General features: G+C 41.9%; 1 protein-coding gene across 2 annotated transcripts in view; it reads right to left on the bottom strand.

The window, feature by feature from the left end:
- Nucleotides 1–346: 346 nt before the first annotated feature.
- Nucleotides 347–21,232, bottom strand: part of NPR3 (natriuretic peptide receptor 3) — a 65,878-nt gene continuing 44,992 nt past the window's right edge. Inside the window, exons 4-8 of one of the 2 annotated variants that reach the window (XM_066373751.1) lie at nucleotides 11,166–11,301; nucleotides 5,507–5,601; nucleotides 3,750–3,885; nucleotides 2,016–2,100; nucleotides 347–991 (exon numbers count right to left, since the gene is read on the bottom strand). In XM_066373751.1, the coding sequence (XP_066229848.1) occupies nucleotides 880–991; nucleotides 2,016–2,100; nucleotides 3,750–3,885; nucleotides 5,507–5,601; nucleotides 11,166–11,301 (564 nt within the window). In that variant the 3' untranslated portion in view covers nucleotides 347–879. Of the gene's footprint in view, nucleotides 992–2,015; nucleotides 2,104–3,749; nucleotides 3,886–5,506; nucleotides 5,602–11,165; nucleotides 11,302–21,232 lie in introns of both variants that reach the window. The other variant, XM_066373742.1, reaches the window with a different exon arrangement.

Here is a 21,232-nt window from a genome sequence, read left to right on the forward strand (position 1 = left end):
TTGCATTTAGGTTTCGTCAAGGGGAAGAAGGTGACGGGGCAAAAGAAAAGCATCTTTCATCATTGTCAGTGTGTTGTACTTTACCCATGCTTTTCAAATAGAAGTGAAATTTAATCTTCAAAATGAAAAAATAGACACATTTTCTAATAGCAAAATATAAGATTAAAATACTTAAAAATAAAATGTTAATGTGAAACAGGGCTTTTGTTTTTACATTAAAAAAACAAATGAAACATTTTAGATTTGCTTTTCTTATACAATTCCTCTTATCTCAGTCATAGTTGCAACTGTCCAGAGCAGCTTTTATGAGAGGAGACGGGGAGGAAATTCTTTTTCAAGACATGAAGTCAAGACTCGAGTGTATACATTAGACACAGCTGTCCTCAACTCCGAACGGCCAGCCAGCACTGGGGAAAGGAGCGCTGTATTTCCAACCTGGACATTTCTCATTACATTTTTCTCTTCTTGGGTGCTAAATTCCTTCTAAGAATGTTCTACTTGTAAAAATGACTTTATTCTAGCTATAAAACATTTCATTTAAGAAAAACCACATTTTATAGCCTTGTGTGAAATGTCCCCCAAAGCTATCAAGATATGGAGACATCAGATTCTCAAAACATAAACCTAATCGTATGCCTTTGAAACAGTATGGACATGTAGCAGGTGGCATTATATTCTTGTATTTGTTTGTCATGAGATGAAAGATGGGGAGGCACATGATAATTAATAATCGTTCCTGAGCTTCTAAAGAAATTTTACAACAAAATGACTAAATGCTTAAAAGAATGAGTTCTTCACGAACACCCCTTCTGTTCCATTGATGTCTTTCATCCCATCAATCTCTTCAAAGAATCTCAGGCTGAAAGAAAAGGCTTCCTTTTAAGCCACCGAGAAATGGGATCTGATGGAATCTTCCCGTAACTCCCGATGTTTTCCAACGTTACTTTCCTCTTGCTGGTTTCGCCTCTCAATGGTTATTCTGTACTTCTTCCTGGGTAAAGGGAAAGTGAATGTAGTAATAAAATCTCACTTGGCCACAAAATACTATGGTTTCTCTTTACAAAGAAAGCCCTCCAGGGACATCTGGGTTTGGGTTGATAAATGAGAGTGACAGATATGAAACCTTAGACAGAGATTAAAGTAGTGTGCCCCAAGGCTCTCTGCCCTTATTTAATGAGGAAAATTGGCCTGCTCTCTGAAATGTCATCAAACAAGACTCCCCCTTCTTCCCAGGGCGCCTTGTGGGTTGAGTCTTGTCTATTCTGCTTCAGAAGCTCTCCCCAACTCCCAGGATAGGCCTGAGATAAAGATCAGATTATGGGCACTGTGACCAAAGGAACAGGAATACAATTGTTCCCAGAAAGAGTCACATATATCCGGAATTGCATTTCCATGCAGAAATGAGGAAATCGTGGTATAATGACTGAAGGATAAGCCACAAACTCAACCACCACAGATTACAAAAGAATGGACTGCCCTCATGGCGTGAAACTGTTGGTAACTTGGATACACAGAAATATTATAATTTTACAAGCCTTGGGGCTTAACCACAGTGGTAACTAAGTGTGTGGGTGCTCCAAATGCTGAGCCCAGGCCAGCCTGAGAGCATGGGCTGCTTGAAGCTACCTCTTCCTCTCCAGAAAGTGAACCCAGGCACCTATTTCTGAATGGGAGAAAGCCTGAGAACGGGGTCATCTATTTCCCCTTTGTCCAGATTCCCTCTCAACTTAAGCATCCAGTGGGCGGTAGAAATTCGGGTCAGAATATTTGTCATCAAAGGACAGCAGCAGCTCGGTGGCCCACAGAGGAATGCAACAGAAACCCCTGACCCAGCATGCTAGCCCACTGACCACCAAACCAGGGGTCACACCAAAAGATGGTTTTGTTCTTCTAACCACCATGCTTTTGGGATAAGGCCAAGATACGGGCCCATCACAAAAGGATCATGCAAAGGCAAGTGACAAGGGCAATAATAAAGAAGAGTGAATTTTTAAACCTTATAATGAGGTCCTAACCTGAAAAAGTAGAAAGCCATTAGCAAACCAGCTCCTAGTAAGGCCCCCACAACAATTCCTGTCACCGCCGATTCTTCTAGGCCACCTGCTTGAAAAAGAAATAGATAATCAGAGTTCATTTTGAGAAAGAATTAGAAATGCCTCATTCTAACTTTCCATTCATTGAAAAGTTTCTTTCATTAGAAAGGGTTTCTCAATTTCCTACTTGAGGCAAATTTTCCTTTCTTTTTAAGGAAGATTTCTAGGGGATCCTACATCTTTTCCAAGTGCCAAGCTTGGGAAGTATTTAAGAAAATACTAGATGAGCAAACATACTGCTGCAGGACAGTGAATACAATAGGAATAAAGCCGGTTCCAGAAGGATTTGAGGGAAACTGGAAACTGGAGTTTTCAGACCTATCCACACTTCTTTGAGTTTATACTCGGAGAGGACAACTGGACAGACCATGGAACGGACCCCGCATGTCTTGCTTTCACAGATGGATGGGGACATTTCAAAGTGCTGGAACATTTGGTGAAAAATTTATTGGGTTAATGTTCTGTTTTTAGATGTTCTCTCGCCAAAGACAGAGTTTCATATCAAAATGTCCTATATAGCTTCAAAAAAATGGAACAGTTCAAAACAATCAAGTTCAATGGTGTCCCAGTTCTTATACAAAAATGATAAACAGCTAGCCTGTCTATAAAGCGGTCAGGGTACAGCTTTCAATGCATGGCCTTACTTAAACAGTCTTAATGGTTGGGTGCCTTTCCTTCACTTTACATGAGGAAAAACTGAGGCTTAAACAAGGGAAGTAACACTCCTGGGGTCACAAAACCAGCAAGTGGTAAGGGTGGGCCTTCAAATCCAGGCCTCCAAACTCCAGAGACTATGTTCTTAACACATTTCTGCTGTATTCCTTCCCGTACTATTACATACACATAAATACCCCACAGTTTGAAGGCCAGTCCCCAAAACACAATGATGTGCATACATATACTAACATTAAATAACCTAAAAGATCGATACTAGCTTTGTTCCCCCTCACTAGCTTATATACTGCTCGTGAAAATTAGGGGATATTTCCAAATGAATATGAAGCAATAAAACATCCCCTAATTTTTGTGAGCACTCTAAAAGGGTCTTTCTAAAGCAATGATTTCTAACAATTTTCCCATTTGTAAGCACCTGATAAGAACATACACTTGCTTTATATTTATGACAAGACCGCTCATCAATAAGAAATTTAACATGTATTTGCCAATTATTAAATGTGTAGGTGTTTAAGAGACATCATCTGTTTGGTTCAGAGAAGTCGGAGGATAACTACAAACTTTGGAAGCCAGAACGAGACTTGCTAGGAGAGACAAATATACGAGCTACATCTAGTATTTGATACTCTGACCCATCCAGAAGGGGAAACTCAAACACTAACCGCCATTCACTTACGTCTCGTAGCAAGTCCCATTCTGATTTTCAGTTTGCTTGGAGTAAGATTATAGTAAGAGATGTAAAAACAAGGTGAAGCCTTTCCCAGTTTGGAAAAGGATGGATGAAAAAGAAAGACCTAGAAGCTTCTAAGGAAGGTGGAATGCCTTCATTAGTTTGTGAACTGTTCCTGTAGGTTTCACCATGTCAGAAAAAGAAATTGGAACTTGCAGAGCATGAGCTCCCAGATAACACACCTTTTAAACCTGCATCATACTGGTGGTATAGACAATGAAACACAGGGTGAATTACGTCTCTGAACTTACACGATTTGCAAGGAGAGCTGCTGGTGTGCTCCACAATTCTGGTTTCATCTATTCTCAGCTTTAAAGGCCCCCAAGGATATTTGACGTTGGGCCGCATTTCAAAACGACCTTCTTTTCCAAAGTAATCACCAATAACCTATATAAAGGCAAAAAAAGAAAAGAAAGAAATACACAAACTGAGAGGTCAAAGTTATCTGTTTCCAAAGGAGGCACACAGGTGGGTCAAGATTTATAGTCACCCGTGGTGGTCTTAAGATGAGCATAACTTAGGGAGAACTGTGGCTCCTCAAGGCAAGAAAAGCAGCTGGTTATATAGAAAACAATAATCTCGGAATTCATGGCTTTTCCCTTGCTGATCAGAGAGGCTGCTGCTCCAACCCATCGCCACAGAGCAGCCCCACTAGTCAGATCAGCTGTTCATAAGGCCCAGGCTCCTTTCAGGGCTGTATGAGCAAAATCAGGGTCCACCTTACACTCAGGGGACGCATTTTACAGGTACACAGCCTCGCACCACTCTGTCAGCTTCCCATATAATTACAGCTTTAGAGAAAGAGTATCTTTTAGAAACTTCTCGTTTCACCCTCCTCTGGTGGGAAGGCTATTCCCCGTCCTAACTTGGGGGACCACAGTCTCCTCACTGATAAATTTACCTTACTTGTACCCTCATTTCCAGGCTGAACTCTTTTTTGATTGGTTCCTCTAGGTCCTGAAAAATCAATATTCTTTTATGCTTACTTAGTTCAAGGTTCTCTTTCAGTGTCTCGGTTAAATGGCAGTTTCATCCCTAGGCCCTGACCTAGAAGCACTTTCCTGTCCAGGTTCTCAAGGTCTCTTTCTCTTTTATCTGGGCACCAGCACAGTGCTCCTGAGTGGCCTGTGACATCTCCTCCCCTTCTTTGGAAGGAGGCAGGCTATTTCATTTCATCGTAAAAAGATCTAGATAATCACCAAAATAGAACAATCACTATACACTGAGAACTTACCGAGCACTTTATACACATTCACTCCTGAATCCTCACAGTGACCCAAAAATAGACAATTACTGCCCATCTTTTACAAAGGGGGAGCATAGACTACATATGAGACCCAGACCAGTCCAAGCGCATGGCTTGACCTAAAACACTGCATATTTGTGTAACCCTTATTTACATATTTATCATTTAAAGTTTACATAGTACTTTCCTAGGTTTCGTTTCAGCTGGTGCTCACAATAATCATGTGTGATCAAGGAAGATATGATTTCTACGTGACAATCAAGGAAACTGCAGGAAGAGCTCACACCCCAGTAAGTGTCAGAAGCTCATCTGTGCGTCCAGGGGACCTTTAGCTCTTCGTGATGCTGTCCTGAAACTCTGCCATCTTTTGAAATATTAACACATGTCTAGTTTGTAACCACCCCCACCACCACCACCAAAAAAAAAATTTTTTTTCTTTTAATTTTAAATAGACAGTTTCACTTTATTTCTCTCATTCGATGACCCTTCTTGTAGCTTAGGAGCCCGCCAGGTGTGATCTGTAGCCACTTGAAAGGTAGGATTTCCCCACTTGGGACAAACACAGAACCACTTCCCAAAGTTTTCCCTGATACCCTCAACCAGAAGTGAGCTCTCTCCCTACTTGGAAACTTTCGGGTTTCTGGCTCATTTTTATTTGGAGGCTGCCTTGGGGACAGCTATTTTTTGGACACAGGGACAAATACATTCTTTGGAAACTTAACACGCTGAAGGGGCAGCTGTGCTGATGCCTGGCTCACTGACCTCCTGCGTGCCCGCCTCTGTGTCAGTCATGGCGATCACCGAGAAGTCCCCGAACCGGTCTCCGTTGGTGTCTATGGACACCTGCCCCGCGATGCCTAGAAGATGAGATGAGAAGAGCGCCAAGTTCATTACTTAAAATAGCACTGCCTTCCAACAAAAGCAGGAAAGTGAATTGACAGGATTTTTTAAACAAACTCATGCCACAGGGAATCTCATCAGACGCTGAGCATTTTTGTTGGCATTTGGAAAGACATTGTAACTTCATCTGTGTCTGCATTCCTAAATTCTTAACATTTCTCCACTTAAAATGAAAAAGAAATAAATGACCTTCTTTGAGAAATATGTTTTAAAAAAAAGAAGAAGAAGAAGAGGAAGAAGAAGATTAAGGCTAATCCTGAAAGTAACATGCTTATCCCAGAGTTTTCTATTAATTTAAAACAAAACAAACTGCCAAGAGGGAGGTGTGGAGGGGTGGTATGTTCCTGGACTTGTTGTGGGTTCACGTTATCACTAGAAAAACATCATAACAGATAACCTATTGCAGGCCCAGGACTCAGTGAGTGCTTGGTTCTGGACTCTGATGCACAGACGAGCGGAGGGCCTGCCTCTGGGGTCGTGGGAGCCAAGAGCTAAGGAAAAGCGACTCTTTATCCCACTTGTGTTCACTCGTCATTTTGTCTTCGTTTTTAAGAGGTTCTTTCCAGTTTTATCAAAATATAATTGACATGCATCACTGTTTGAGTTTCTAGTGATGTAAGCATAAAGTTTTTACTTACACGTATTGTGAAATGATTACCACCATAAGTTCAGTTAATATTTATTATCCCATAGAGATACAATAAATCATCCATTGTTTATCCAAATGTTTTCTAGGTGATTACTAGGTGTTGCCTATAATGCTGCCACTGAGGTGAACTGGATGCATTTTCTGCTCAAGAGAGGGGCAGGCACGACTAAGGATTTAGCTTCTTAGCAGTAGAATCCAAAGGTTTGCATTTGAATCCCAGATTTCACATTTATAAGCTCTGTGAGACTGAGCAAAGACCTTGCATCCTGAGCCTCAGCCTTCAGGACTATAAAAGAGTCATAAGGGTACCTTCCTGCCAATAGGCTGGTGAGGAGGTAAAACAGGTAAAGTCCTTTCAACACAGGTTTAAGAGAAGTTAGTTGCTCTCTTCTTTTTGTTAGCACTACTATCACTATGGTTAAAATCCGGGGAGGATCTCTGGCAATGCTCAGACCACTCAGAGGAGGAGGCCTCAATGAAACAGCAGGTCTTTTATAGGGTCATTGGTGAAGTCTATGATTTGTACAAGCAGCCATCAGAGAGTGGGAGTATTTGAGGCAGAAAGGCTAGCCTTGTTAGTATTTACAAAGGCACAGAAGCTGAAAAGAAACAGAGTGGCCATGAGGTTTTCAGGAGATGGCTCGTGCGCATGGAAGGAAGTAGTGAAACAGAAGGCTGGAACAGAGTGGCCAGGCTGTGGAGAGGCTCGAGTACCCACCCCAAAGACTTGAAATCACTTTGACTAGCAATGGTGGCTTGCAGCAGCTAATCAATATATGCAAGTATGTATCATTAGGTGACAGTAAATGTCTCTATTATAATTTTTATTAACTAAATCACAGAGGGTATTTATCAGCTACACTCTAAGTAACTAAGGCTATTTGCTTTCTTTTACTTCCAACTGTGGTAGAGTTTGTTGTAATTCTTTTTTTTTCTCTCTCTTAATTTTTCCATTGATTTGAGAGGGTGAGACAGAGAGAAAGAGGCATCAACTCGTTTCACTTAGTTGTTCCATTTTTAGTTGTGCACTCATTGGTTGCTTCTTGTATGTGTCCTGACCTGGGATCAAACCTGTGACCTGGGCATGCTGGGATGACATTTATCCACTGAGCCATCTGGCCAGGGCCCAGTGTAATTCTTAATTGGTGTTTCCATTGATCTGGTTCTCTCCGGAAGTGAAATGAATGTCTGGGAAAAGGGATCCCAAGGGAAAGTTCCATCCTCAAGTGTGGTTTGGAGAAGGCAAGTGTTTGGGTTTACTGTCCTCGGGTTGTGGTTTGAAGGCCCGCTGATTTTTCCAGACTTTGGTCTGTTCAGCCAGAAACAGAATGGAGCTACCATTCAGCAGGAGGTTTTGTCTTCTTAATATAGAATAGTTACAAAGGATACACCTATCTCAGACTTGTTTGTCCTGGACAGCCTATACAACTTTTAAGTAGTGTCATTTTTAAATATATATATATATATTTATCTCTAAACATATTGGTTATCCAAAATCTTTTTTTTTTTAATTCTGTTAGGAGAGGATTGTGATGGTGTGTTCTGTAAGTGTCTCTGCAGAGTATTTTATAAGACAAAGTGGCCCTAGTAATCCAAGACCTCATTACACTTGAAGCTATTACAATTCCGCCAATAAATGAGGTGAGAACCCTCAAAGTGGTTGATAAGCAAGTGAGACTTCACCTAAGAGTATTGTATATACATAAGGTGCAATTGTCAGGCTGACAGCAGAATTTTCCTGTACATAAATAATGAGACTTTCTACCCTCCTTTCTATTGGCCTGCAATGGAGCTCAAGGTTTGAGCCACACTCTTATTTACCTTGTCACTCTGACCTCTCACACAGAAAGGAAATTTAGCTTCTTCCCAGGCCATGATTGAGAGTTGGTCATAGGTTTCTCAGTAATAAAATCTAAATTTGTCAAATAGCATCCAGAGTATTTTTCCTTTGAGAACTTAATGGTTACTTATGGTGACCATTAAATTTTAAATTGTTTTTAATTTTAGAAAGGTTAAAGTTTTTATTAGAGTTCTTTTGGGGGCTACACTCAGCTGGATCATTGTTTAGCAAATAAGATGGAAACTTACCTTGGCTTCAATTATCTTTATTTTTGGACAAATGAGATTCTAAGTTTAAGCTGAATTATACAGTTTATTTTTTTAAGACTCATTTTATATTGCCTGTGTAGACCTGACCCTAGAATGGAAGATCAAGATGGCCTATGGGAAACTTTACTCCATACCCTCTAAAGAAAACTGAATTTCAGCTATTGTGGGCACCTGCCCTTCTCTTAACAACCTCCCTCAGAAGACCAAGAACAAATGACCATACCACATAGTGAAGAATAACTAAGAATGGATGTTCCTTACTAAGATTGTGTCCACACACACACACTGGTTTCTCAGTGCATTGAGCACAAGTTCTGGGAAATGTGACTCTGTCCTAATATGCCCCCTGAATTATTCTACTTGATTCCCGCTCCTGGGCTGAAGCAGTCACATGTGGAGGAAGACAATCCAGGAGGGTTATTTGTTCACATCCTACAATCTGTCTAAAAGTTCAGCCAATGTCACTCTAGTTTTGAGTAAGATGTAACATCCACTAAAACCATCAAGGAGAAATAAAACCTACCAACTATTATTGTAGCTACAGCCCAGACAATTCCAGATTGTACCTGACCTCTTTTTACTGTCCTACTCCTTCTAATAATTGAGAACAAGAGGAAACAGTAGAGTAGATAGGAGTCCCAATTTGGAAAAAAAAAATGTGTGCCTCAAATCTAGACTTGGAAATATTTGTTCACATCATTGAAAATTTCATTAGTTGGATCACAAATATAGGCATGGCCCCCAATGCGTTAAAGGATTCAAAAGAAGAGTTAACACGCTGCAGAACTGAAAGGAACCTTGTCATTCACCAACTAGTCCAACCCCCTAGATACAGGTGATGAGAGAAGGCCAAGGGACTGAGGGTGGAATCAGTGGCTAGGATGCAGGTTTTCTGGTCCAGCAATCTGTACTCTATATGTCGGTGGTTCTCACATAATACCCATTAGAATGCTATAGTTTGTTTTCTACACAGCCTCTATAAGGACACCTTTTAAAGTTTTGAGAAAGATCATGTCCCTCAAAATCCTCAGGTGGCTTTCTATGCCACTCAGGGTAGAAGCCAAAGTCCTTGGTGCAGCTTCCAGGTCCATGTGCTCTAGCCTCTGTGACCTCTGACTTTGGCTGCCGTCACACTCCTCTCATGTGCTCTGTCTGCTTCAGCCTCCTTGCTTGTCCAGGGCACTCAGGACTTTCCCACCAGGTACACTCTGCACTTGCTGATCCCTCTGGAATGTTCTCTCATAGACATAATTTCTTTTACCTCCTTCCGGTCTCTCCTCAACTGCCAGTGAGCTTCCATGATCATTGAATTAGCAGTCTCACCCGACACTTTCTATCTCCCCATTCTGCTTTATTTTATAGCCCCTAAAATGGCATGTTTATTTGCTTATCACTAGTTCCCCCTCTACTGTGGAAGCTCAGGTGACTGCAAGGAATGTCTTTAGCACACTGATAAATCCTCAGCCCTTGAACAGGGCCTGGTACATAGCAGGCGCTCAGGAATACTTGATGAACGAATGAATTAGTGAATAAATGAATGAATACGATCTACAGGGCTCCAGCAGATAGTTCATTCTCATGTTGAGTCTCATGTTAAATTTTTTTGAGTGCTGGTGACATCAGAGGAAACCAGCACTCTGTGCACAGTTAGCAAGAATATATAAGCTAGTAGACCTTTCTGGAAGACATTTGTAATATCTAATGTACTTTAAAAGGCACCAACATACTTCTGGGCCCCGGTATCCCATAACTGGGAATGTTCCCTATTGGATGTATTCACAAAAATTCAACAAGATGTGTAAGATGCACGTAGTAGTATTTTGCATAATAACAAAAACTGTAAACAATTGAAGTGTCCATCAGTAAGAGCTTGGTTAAAGAAATTCTTACACAACCATATGATGAAAATAAACGAAACTATCACAAAAAATGTGCTGAATCTATGAGTGTTCATATGGATAATTCTTGACATACAAGTAAAAAAGCTATGAGAAAGAATGAATGGCATTCATAGTATGATCCCTTTTGTATAAATTTTTTAGATAAAAAATGCATGTGTGCTGGCAGAAGACACAAAATAGTTTTAGACTGAATCAGAGAGAATGTTATTAGTGATCACATTGGGGAGAGGGGACTAGGGTGGGGAGGAATACTTTCACTTTTCATCTTGTACGTTCTTGTACTGTTTAAAGCTTCCAGCCAAGAATAGTCTCATTCGTGTATAATTCTTAAATGTCAACAGAGATTGCTTGAGTGATGAGATGATGGACCACTTTTTGGCTGTTGTTCTTATACTTCTCTGTTCTTAAGAAAGCCAAAGCTAATAGTCACCAATTTAAACATCAAGTAAAAGCAGAGTCACTGGACCTGCTCATCATCTCATACCACTCAAGTTTGAACAGGAAAATGTACATCTTGGATTTTTCCTTTTAAGACTGATTACAGAACTCCTCAGAAACTGAATATTTATTGTGGATGAGGCATGTGATGAATTTAATTTTAAGAAGCGTGGAGTTGTTACCCAACAATCAGAAGGAGATAAGTCACTTCCTGTTTCAGTGGGACCCTTTCAAAGCACTTACACAATCTTTATCTCACTGAATTCTCACAGCAAGCCTGTGGGGTGGGGTGACCTTGACTTATTATCCTTACTTTAAAGCTGAGAAAAGCAAGATCTCAATGAGCTCAGAGAAAAACAGAACCGGCAAAGAAGCAGCTCAATGGGCTTGCAGAGTGTCGTCAGCTTATAGACAGAATCCTCACCTTCAAATGTTCTGTTCCAAGTCTGCTGGATAATTTTCCCTCCATCCTTCTTGCTATAACCAGCTCTGAGTACTTCATGTAAAGCCAAGACGTAGAGGAGAATGGCATCATGGAATCCTTCAACAAACATGTTAACCTGGAAAGGAAACCCCAGTTGGGTGAGACCAAACACCAAATGGCTCAGGTTGAGGAACAATGAAAGCAAATCAAAATGATCAACAAGTTAGACTCCAGGACCATAAGCATGGTAGAAGTGGTCAGAAGAGTAGCTAACAAGAATCATGACATGATTTTCCTGCCACTAGTTCAGTGAGGAAAACACTTCCCCAATTCAGGAATTTGGAAAGCAGACAAGATATTATTGAAGTCAAAAAAACTGTACCTGTTGACCAAGTTAAGTATTCCAGGTGTATCAGCCTTTGCCCATAGTTCCCTCTGCACATGCACCCTTCTTCTTCCCTACATTGCTCTTTACCTCCAGCTAACTTGAGGCCAACCTCCCCCCTGAAGTTTTCTCCGTCTTCAACAGCCCCTCTGAATATGGAATAGGACTAAAAGAATAGTAGGGATCCACTCATTCATAGTCAAAGACTACTAGTGAATTCCTACTAGAATGCTCAGGATGCAAAGAGCAGGGGCACTGCCCTTCCTGCCTGCCCAGCATTTATCCTCTATTCTATCAACAATTACATCTCAGTTGCTCTTCTTAATTTGTGTTCTAAGTTGTTTCAGTGCACTTGAGCACTCCTTAGCTCCACTCCCACCAAGCTCCAAGGGCAGGAATGAAAACACGCCTGAACCATTAGTTTAACCCAGTTGAGTCCCGGCTCAAATAAAGTAGCTCCTGCCCTCAAGAAACTTACAATGTCGTGTAAACTTGGGGAATTCACTTCAACCTCTTCGAGCCTTATTTCCTTCCGTAAGCACCATTTGGTAAGTTCTAATACCACATTTAAACTCGCTGTAACATTTATTGACCATGAAGTAAGCAAATACAGTCCTGAAACACTAAGTAGTTTACACATTCTGTGTAAAAGTACAAAAAAAGATTCAAGCCTTCTTATTTCAGGAGAAAGTGTCAAGAATGAAATACCGCAGCAGAATGAATTGGGCACCCCACAGACGACCACGGTGAAGCTCTGTGAGGGCTATTCTCTGCCCCGCCCCTGGTTCCAATACATAAACTTTCACAGAAGACGCAGCTCAACATCCAGTTCCACTCGGCCTCATCCCACCCCAGGGGCCGGTGATTCCTGTGTGTGTCTCGGAAGCAAATATTTCAGATTTGCAAAGCCTACTGCTGAGAGGCAGGTTAGAACAATGATTAAAGAGCTCAGGCTCGCTACCCAACTCTGCCACTTCCTAGCTGTCTTTCTGCACCACTCTGGGTCTCAGTTTTTCCCATCCGGAAAATGACCAAATTGGTAATACCTGCCTTATCGGGTTGCTGTCAGGTTTAAACAAATCAGTAGATATAAAAGATGTCTGAAAAAGGCAGTTCTCAATGTTAGTTTTTATTGTCTAGAGACAGAGAATTATAAACCTAGGGATCCTGATTAGCTTCTAATTTCTAGCAATATTAACCAACTTACTAATATAACTCTTAGTGATACATTTTATACTTAACAGAAACAAGACTTCTTGATTATGCTTTGACACCCCAAGTACATAGTTCTCTGACTTCCACAGTTCCGGCCCTTAATTCTGTCCCAGTATGATAGCCACAGCCCAAGCTGACCAATTGCACTGACCCTCTGGGATGGGAAGAGGATGAGAGAGAGTACAGGTGCACAGGAGAGCTCTGAGTTAGTGGCTGAACCCCAAATCTTATCCTAGTCCTGACACATTGCTTCACCTCTCTAATCTTCAGTTCCCTCATTGGTTTAATTGGGATTTAGTATCTACTCATCTCAGGGAATAATTCTGGGGTTTAAATGAATGAGTGCATGTAAAACATCTAAAACAATTCCTGGGACCATGAAAGCAAATAGTAGACAATGGCTCTTGCTCTTAGCCATCAAGTTTAAGTCTCAGAGTCATTATTTTCTTAGGCAAGGCAGAATGTGTAGAAATAACATTTACTAGTCAAAGGTAATTTTCTGCTGATTCGGCAATGCTAATTCAATTTCCCAAAGGACTATGAAATTGTCACTTAGACCATGAAGTCATCATGGCTTGAGAAAGTATGCATGCTGACGAGTTAATGAGTTTTAATAAGTAAACTTTAGCTATGTAACTTAATTCTCAGGCCACTAAAAATGTTTTTTAACAAGATCTTTCTTCTCTTTGATAAGTGTAAAAACACCACCATGCTACAGAGGGAAATCACAGAATCCCAGGATACAGAAGATGTAAAGTGCTTCAGCAAAGCTCTGGTCTAATCCTCTCCTTACTTTAAAGCCAAAAGATAATTGCTCACCCTCGGTTTTCCTGCATTCTGTAACTGAGGGTTGTTCCCTTTATACTCCTTGATTCTGGGGAGCCTAGGATAGACCCTGATTCAATTGCAGAGTAGCCCTGCTGGGCATCACCTATAGATCTCTCTTCTTCCACCTCTTGGCTCTTTCTCAAAATCCTAACCCAAGGCCACGATGGGACATATCCTCAGCACCACCCCTCATCTGGCTTTTCCTCATCCTTCTCTACTGATCTGCCCTCTGAGCTGCCTCCTCTACAACCTAGGGTGGGAAGAACAAGTATCTGGCTGAGAAGCATGAAGTTGGATCACTTTTCTCCTACCAAGCTTCATAGTAGAAGAGAACAGATTTTTTCTGAACACAGGCTCAGGTCTGAAACTCATTCTATCTCGATTTGCAAATGGATCGCAAAATTTACTTTCTAACCTTTTAAAGTAGCTGAGTGTCTCCCTCTCCTGCCAAAATTAGCAGGAGAGCTGCTGAGCCCCACCGAGGCTTGCTGGCACCCCAGCCCGTGGAGGAGGAGGCTTTATAACACCTACCTCACAGGACCTCAAGCCAGAGCAAAACCCCAGAGACCTTCTTTTCTTCAGGAGAACATTCTCACATTCACATGTGTTTTTAAATAAGAGGAAAGCCTGTTAGCACATTATAGACACTGAAAATTAGAAGTGTAAATGTGAAAAAATAAGGGGGAGAAAAATCCAGAGTCTTAGTTAGTTGCCTTTGTATCACTTTCCACTAGAGCTGCAGGCTGAAGGAGCAAGGCTGTTTGGCCTGTCCCTCCGCCTCTGGTCAGAACAACACTTGGACCTCAAAGTCCTGAATGATGGATTGTTACTGATGGCAGAAATTATGATTCCCTCTTCTGACCAACCTATTCTAGTATTCAGCATCATTTCTAGCCAGAAAGCAATTCCTTACTGCCATTAGTCATAAGTCCTCATTAAATTCCTAAATGCAGCCATTCCCTGGCTAGATACCAAACAAGCAGAATCAAGAGAACGATGCAATGGATGAGCCCTGGGAGTTCACAGTCTCTCTAAATGGTGTCACAGCTCATACAAACACACAGAGGAGCTCCACGCAAGGCCTTTGTGAAGTGGACCACCACGAGGAACAAGCCCCAGGTAATCATTATCTGTGCGGTGTAGCACTCAAGCAAGATGGAAACCACACCCCGACTTCCACTCAGCCTGGCAACTTTGCCATTAACTCTCTGTCATTTCATCTCAATTCTTTTACTTTTTCCTCTATAGCTGGCCAGCAGCAGGTATGACAAATGAAAGAATGCCATTTGTGTCGTTGGCCTTTCTCTTTGATTGCAATTGCAACCATGTCTATGTATTTGTATTTTGTTTTGCTTTTTAATAAAAATATCATGGGAAAAGCTAATAGAAACCTTGCATTTTTTTAACTGAGCATAAAGAGTGGCCATTCATGACATGGCTCCTATCTGTGACAGGAGTAAGTCTTTCTTATTTCTCTTTGGGGAGGCAAAATCAGAAGGAATTCTTCAATGCTTGTGTTCCAAACAAGTAAGCAAAGAATGTTGCGTGTCTCAGCTGTTCTGTAAAGTGAGACTGAATAACACAGCAGTGCTCTCCCTCCCAGGTCATCTGGATATCTGAGAACGCCTATAAAGCTCTCCCGCTGAGACTTCTGGGAGAAAGCTACCTAAGTTGAATGCAAGGCTTGATTGCCCCAGGGTCTTGCTTGTCATGTTTACATGAACTCAAGCATATTAGGATCACAAGCTATCTTCCTTACTACAAGCCAATGGTTCCCAAGGTAAATAAGGAAAGTAGAGAGTGTTGGATAGTATATCTCAACAGTCTTTTGAAAAGACATGACTGCTAGGCAGTAGCACAGTGGATAGAGCATCAGCTTGGGATGCTGAGGACCTACATTCAAAACCTCAAGGTCACCAGCTTGAGTATGGGCTCACCAGCTCGAGCATGGGGTCACTGGCTTGAGCATGGGATCATAGACATGACCCTATGGTCACTGGCTTGAGACCAGAGATCACTGGCTTGAAGCCCAAGGTTGCTGGCTTGAGCAAGGGGTCACTGGCTCAGCTGGAACCCCCGGTCAAGGCACATATGAGAAAGCAATCAATGAACAACTAAGGTACCGCAACTATGAGTTAATGCTTCTCATTTCTCTCCCTTCCTGTCTGGCTGTCCTTGTTCATCCTTCTCTCTCACTTAAAAAGAAAAGAAAAAAGAAAAGAAAAGACCTGGCCCTTAACTCCCCATTCAGCTAAAGAGAAGATGGGAGAAGGCAGGCGGAGAGACGGGTTCAGGACCTGCCTTTCCCCATCACAGCAGGAAAAATGACAGCATCATCTTGTCTAATTAGTACAGTGAGACGCTGAAAATGACTTTGCCCTCCCTTCCTGGGCCACAGGAGATGGTGGCCAGCAGAAGGAAGTGGCCTTGGGCATGCAGCATGGCCAAAAGTTAAAACTCTCATGCATTTGTACAATAAAAATACAGATACTACTTGTTTTCATTCCATTTTCTTTCGAACTATAAAATTAAACATCTACAATTTAGAATAACAGCAAGAACTCCATAAATCAAGTGATATCACAACCTTTTTGATACCAAAAAGGGGGTTCTTGTCCTTACTGACAGACACCTAATGTCTATCCTGGGCCGGCCTTCACGGAATTCACCCTCGGTCACTTGCTGGTTTTGTGTAGCCTTGAAGAGAGTAAAATTGAACATCTTCACCCTTACCCTGTTTGAACTCTGAGGACATGCAAAAGGCAAAGTTCTCACTAACAGTGTGGCCGCAGATCAGGGAGAGAGTCTGCATCCCCTCTGTGCTTGACCGAAGCATCTCCAGACGGCCTGGCAGCCTTCTTTCTGCCCATCCTGAACTCACGACGTACTTGGGCTGGGGATGTGTCCTAACTTGCCCAAATGACCATCTCCGCCCTGGGCCTACCTCTGCCCCCATAGCAACGCCCTAGACTGACAAATGAACTCAGATCTTATAACTTGAAGTGTGGCGCTAGAAGATAGAAGACCTTTTTCTCTTTGATCATTTAAAACAAAATGGATCAATTAACAAAAGCAGTCTGGGGAAGATCATTAATCCGAGTGCAGCCTCTCCTTCACCTGTGCTGCAACGGCTGGCTGCCCCCTTCATGAATGGAGCAGCAGTGCTGAGCACAGGGACTGCCATGCTGGCATACGGTCCCATTTCACGAGCAAACCTCAGCAGGAAGAGCTGCCCAGGGCCTGCCAGGCGGGGAGTGACAAGGTAGAGGAGACCTCCATGCAACTGGACTCTCGGAATTGGTGGGTGTGAAGCACAAGCTAATGAGAATGACTTTTACATACTCTGCCAGTGATCATGCAGAAATTCAGTCATCTGATCAAGCTGCCTTTGAATGTGTCACACACATCATAGACAGATTATTTCCCATCACCCATCACTTTTGCAGGTTTAGTTGAGGAATGCACATACACAATAATATAATCATCCCTGGCTTTCAGATGATCAAGTGAGCAGTGTCTGTCCTTGGCCTTGATGTCCCACCAGTGCCCAACCAGGTGTGGCCTTGGAAAGCTTGGTGACCTGTCCCCTATAGACCGCTCTGGGCACATGCTGGCCGCGCTCCCCAGGGGTCTGTGTGCCTGTCAGGCACAATGTTGAGGGGGGGTAAACACATACACCAAAACCCAATAGGATATGTGCAGGGGCAGGGGCAAGCCAGGAAACAGGTGCACTGCGATGCTCACTGCTGGGCGGTGAGGCGGGCCCAAGACAGAAAGGGGGAAGGCCCAATCAAGGGGACATGGAGACAGCGGATCACAGGAGGACAACTTCTGCACTCATTTCTGTAAAGTCAAGATCAGAAGGATCATGTCAATTTGTAAATTCTAATTTTTCCAAGTTGATGACATCCTTTTAAACTGGTCCTGAGAACTTTAGATGGCATCCCCTGAATTTCATGAGTCACCTAGAGATGTGGTTACAAGGAAGAATGAGAAGATATTTAGTCTTTGAATAGGAGTGATTTTCTTTCACTTCTGTTTTACATCTTAGGATGAAACCTCTCCCTTTTTATTTCAGTAATTTCAAGGTGTGGTAAAGACTGAGCTAAGATCCAGAACCCAACTCCTAGTCCAGCATTACTGATCTACTCACTCACTGGGAACAGTCAGCAGCCTAATGTTGTTCAATTCCTAACTCAGGGTTTCCCACATTATATTCCATAGAGCAGCAGCATTCTTGAAAATTATAACAGATGTTCTAGAAATGCCAGAATTCTGCTTAAACAGGTTTACAAAATACTAGATTGACTAAAATCAAGCAGTTCTCTTCACTTCCAGGTAATAATTATAATAGCTAACTCTAACGGAGCATCTCCTATATTCTAGGAGCTAAACTAAATAGAACTTAAATTTCATTGCATTTAATCTTTACAAAAGTGTCATAGATGGGTACTGTTACTACCCTATGAGAGAGACTGACTAACATCTTTTATTTTTTTTAGAGAGAGAGAGAGAAAGAATGAGAAGCATCAACTCATCATTGCTTCACTTTAGTTGCACATTGATCGCTTTTTCATATGTGCCTTGACAGGGGAGAGGGGCTCCAGCCGAGCCAGTGACCCCTTGCTCAAGCCAGAGACTTTGGCCTCAAGCCAGTGACCTTGGGATCATGTTGTTGATTCCACACTCAAGCCAACAACCCTATGCTCAAGCAGGCAAGCCCTTGCTCAAGCCAACAAGCCTACGCTTGAGCCAGCGACCTCAAGGTTTTGAACTGGGAACCTCAGCGTTTTGAGTCAATGCTTTATCCACTACACAACCACCATCCAACCTGACTAACATCTTAACAGAAAAGAAGAGATCTTGGTAAGTGGATGGAGTCAAAACTCCAGAAAATGTTAGGTGGGCAAGTTCTTAAGTAAGAGTTCAATCCAGGCTTGAATAATAATATCATTTATCTTATTGACACATACGTTCAGCCAGCTAAATGTTGGAAATCCACTTTGTGTTCTATTTTCTCTTTTTAACTGGCCAATACTTGGGTAGCCGAGTGTGTAGGCTGAAAAGACCAATGAGAGTCTATGGAAGAGTATACGAAGACTGACGATATACCCTGGTATGAGGGAGGGACAGAACCCACACCTGGAAAGGGAATGAGAAGGCAGAAGAAGAAAGTAGAGAGGGGGAAATGAAGGGAACAAGCTAGCTGTCGCTCTCTCTGAAGCAAGTTTTTAAACCAGCAGCTAATACAGCATGACTCAGATCAAATTAATCGAGATTTCTGATGAGTCATGGCCTCAGCTCAAGCTGACCCTGCTCCAGCTGTGAATAAAAAGAGTTGCTATGCCAAAGGAGCAGCTAAACAAGCTGGGGGTGACGAACAAGGCTCCTACTTCAGGAACCATTCTGCTCCAAGCACATCCGCAGCCAGAGCAGGTGATAAAGGATCTACTGACTCAATGCTTTCTGACTAGTACTCAATATGAAATCTGATGAGTTTGGTTTTGGAGGGTCTTTATTCTGATAACCTCAAAAAATAACAATCAATGTAACAAAGCTTCATGTACACTGTCTCATGGTGTGGGGGGGGGGGTGTTTCATATAAGCAAATATTCCAGATTTTTAAAGGTTTTCTTCCCTCCAAGTATCAAAACTCTTTGAATATAAACACTTTTGATGGAAGTGCTTCTAATTAACCACATGCATTCTTGCTTTGGTAAGAGAAATATGCTGAATGTGATATTAACTTATTGTAATTCTCCATATATATGGCTATGACAATGAAGAGTCCAGTAGCCTCCATCACAACTGGAGAGTGTATTGTGCTGTTTACACAATGTCGACACTAGACTTGTATGTTTCTAGATAAATTTTCTTCTTCCATGCTGATGGAATGTGAGCTAGGACCCTCTTCCCTTCCTAAAATGCTTCTTGCCCTTGGCTGCTGATTTTTCTGCATTTCCTGATCCAGCTCTTTCTCTGGTAACCTCAACAGTTAAAAAAATAGGTCTAAATGCTTCAGGATGGTGAAGGACACTCTCCATGATTAGCCACATCACTATATAAACTCAATGCCCTACTCCTTACAAAGGCTCTTGGATTCTCCTAGTGTGGCATGCAGTGCCTTTACACATTAGCCTCTGGGATTAGAAAGCTCTCCCCAGGGGTCTTGTTTCACCCACAGCAAACTCCTACTCAACTTCGCTGAACAGTCTCAGATTACCCCCTCCAGATCCACCTTCCACCCTTCTCTAGGCAGCTCTGTGCCCTGGAAGGGTGACATATAGGGATAACATCAACTGGGTCCCCTTATCTCTGGCTTCCAGTTGGATTCAACAGGTAATGCGAGGGCAGGAGGAAAATATCAGGATATTAGAGGCTGCATTCCCTCACCAGATGCCACAGCTGGTTCTCCCAACTGCTATAGGCCTTGCAGGTCCTAGTAAACCCTGCTTCTTCTTGCCCCTTCTGGTCTAAGGGTGGTAACAGCTTCCCACTTGTGCAGACCCTGGGGTTCTCTGCCATCCTTTGCAGACTTCCTTACCTACACACATACCTTTATAACAGTAACTTTGTTAAGTTCTCTTTCATTTCCTTTCAGTGCATTTTCTCTTTCCTTCCAGGACCCAGATGGATATACCTACTTTCTGTGAGCCACTCAAGCTTGGCCTTGAACCACCTCCTTCCCCCTTTCTTCCATATTACACTTTGTGCAAACTTGTATTATTTCTATCACAGTTTTGTCTTATTTCTGTGTGCCTGTGTACCTTGATGTTCCACAGCTCTTTGATGTCTGGGGCACATGGTGGGTAATATCAGTTTCCCCAGGACTTAGCCCTCCCTCTCATACAGAGAAACTGCCCTCACTCAAGGTAACTCCACAGTCACCTGTCACTACCTGCTGCTCTCACTGTGCCTGCCCCTAGCATGTCCTCTTCTTCTCTTATACTTGCCACTACTAATGTTCTATAAACTGGGGGAAGAAATTGCAAAATGTGTTATAGCTCTACTTAAAATGGGGTTAATAGGTTCTGAGTGAGGATTTCAGAGATCCCTCTATAATAAAATTAATAAGATTATATGCCCATTTTTAACTGCTCACCAGCCTTTCTCACATACTTCTTTGCTCTTAACTAGGTCCCATGAAGTTGAGATAGCCATAAAAACTAGGTCAGCGGCTACTGCTAAGAAACCTTAGAATAAGATTTAATATCAATACAGAATGCTCACAACAAAACTAACAATATAATTTGCAGCCAGTGAATGAGTCAACTCGTTTTTTTTCCATCGTTAACTCGTTTGCTACTAAGAAAACAAATAAAACTAAACTAAATATCTTCCTCACAAGAAACTTAATTCCTTACATTTTGAACACTATTTATTGATGAAATTAAGGAATTATTGGAAATTTTCAAGTGTAATAAAAGTATTATACTTATTTTTTTTAAGAAAATTCTAGTAGTCACAGAGTAGGTAGTATCAATTTAACCTCCCTGGAAAATTATATACTCTGGACAAAATATTTTCAAAAGAACTAATTGAAGGCACTGGAAAGTGACCAAAAGCAGGCAGAAACTAGAGGAAAGTTGCCTTTGAAAGAAGGGACCATATTACATGAGAATTAAATATGAATGGCTTT

The sequence above is a fragment of the Saccopteryx leptura genome, chromosome 1 (assembly GCF_036850995.1).
Source record: "Saccopteryx leptura isolate mSacLep1 chromosome 1, mSacLep1_pri_phased_curated, whole genome shotgun sequence".
NCBI classification, from domain to species: domain Eukaryota; kingdom Metazoa; phylum Chordata; class Mammalia; order Chiroptera; family Emballonuridae; genus Saccopteryx; species Saccopteryx leptura.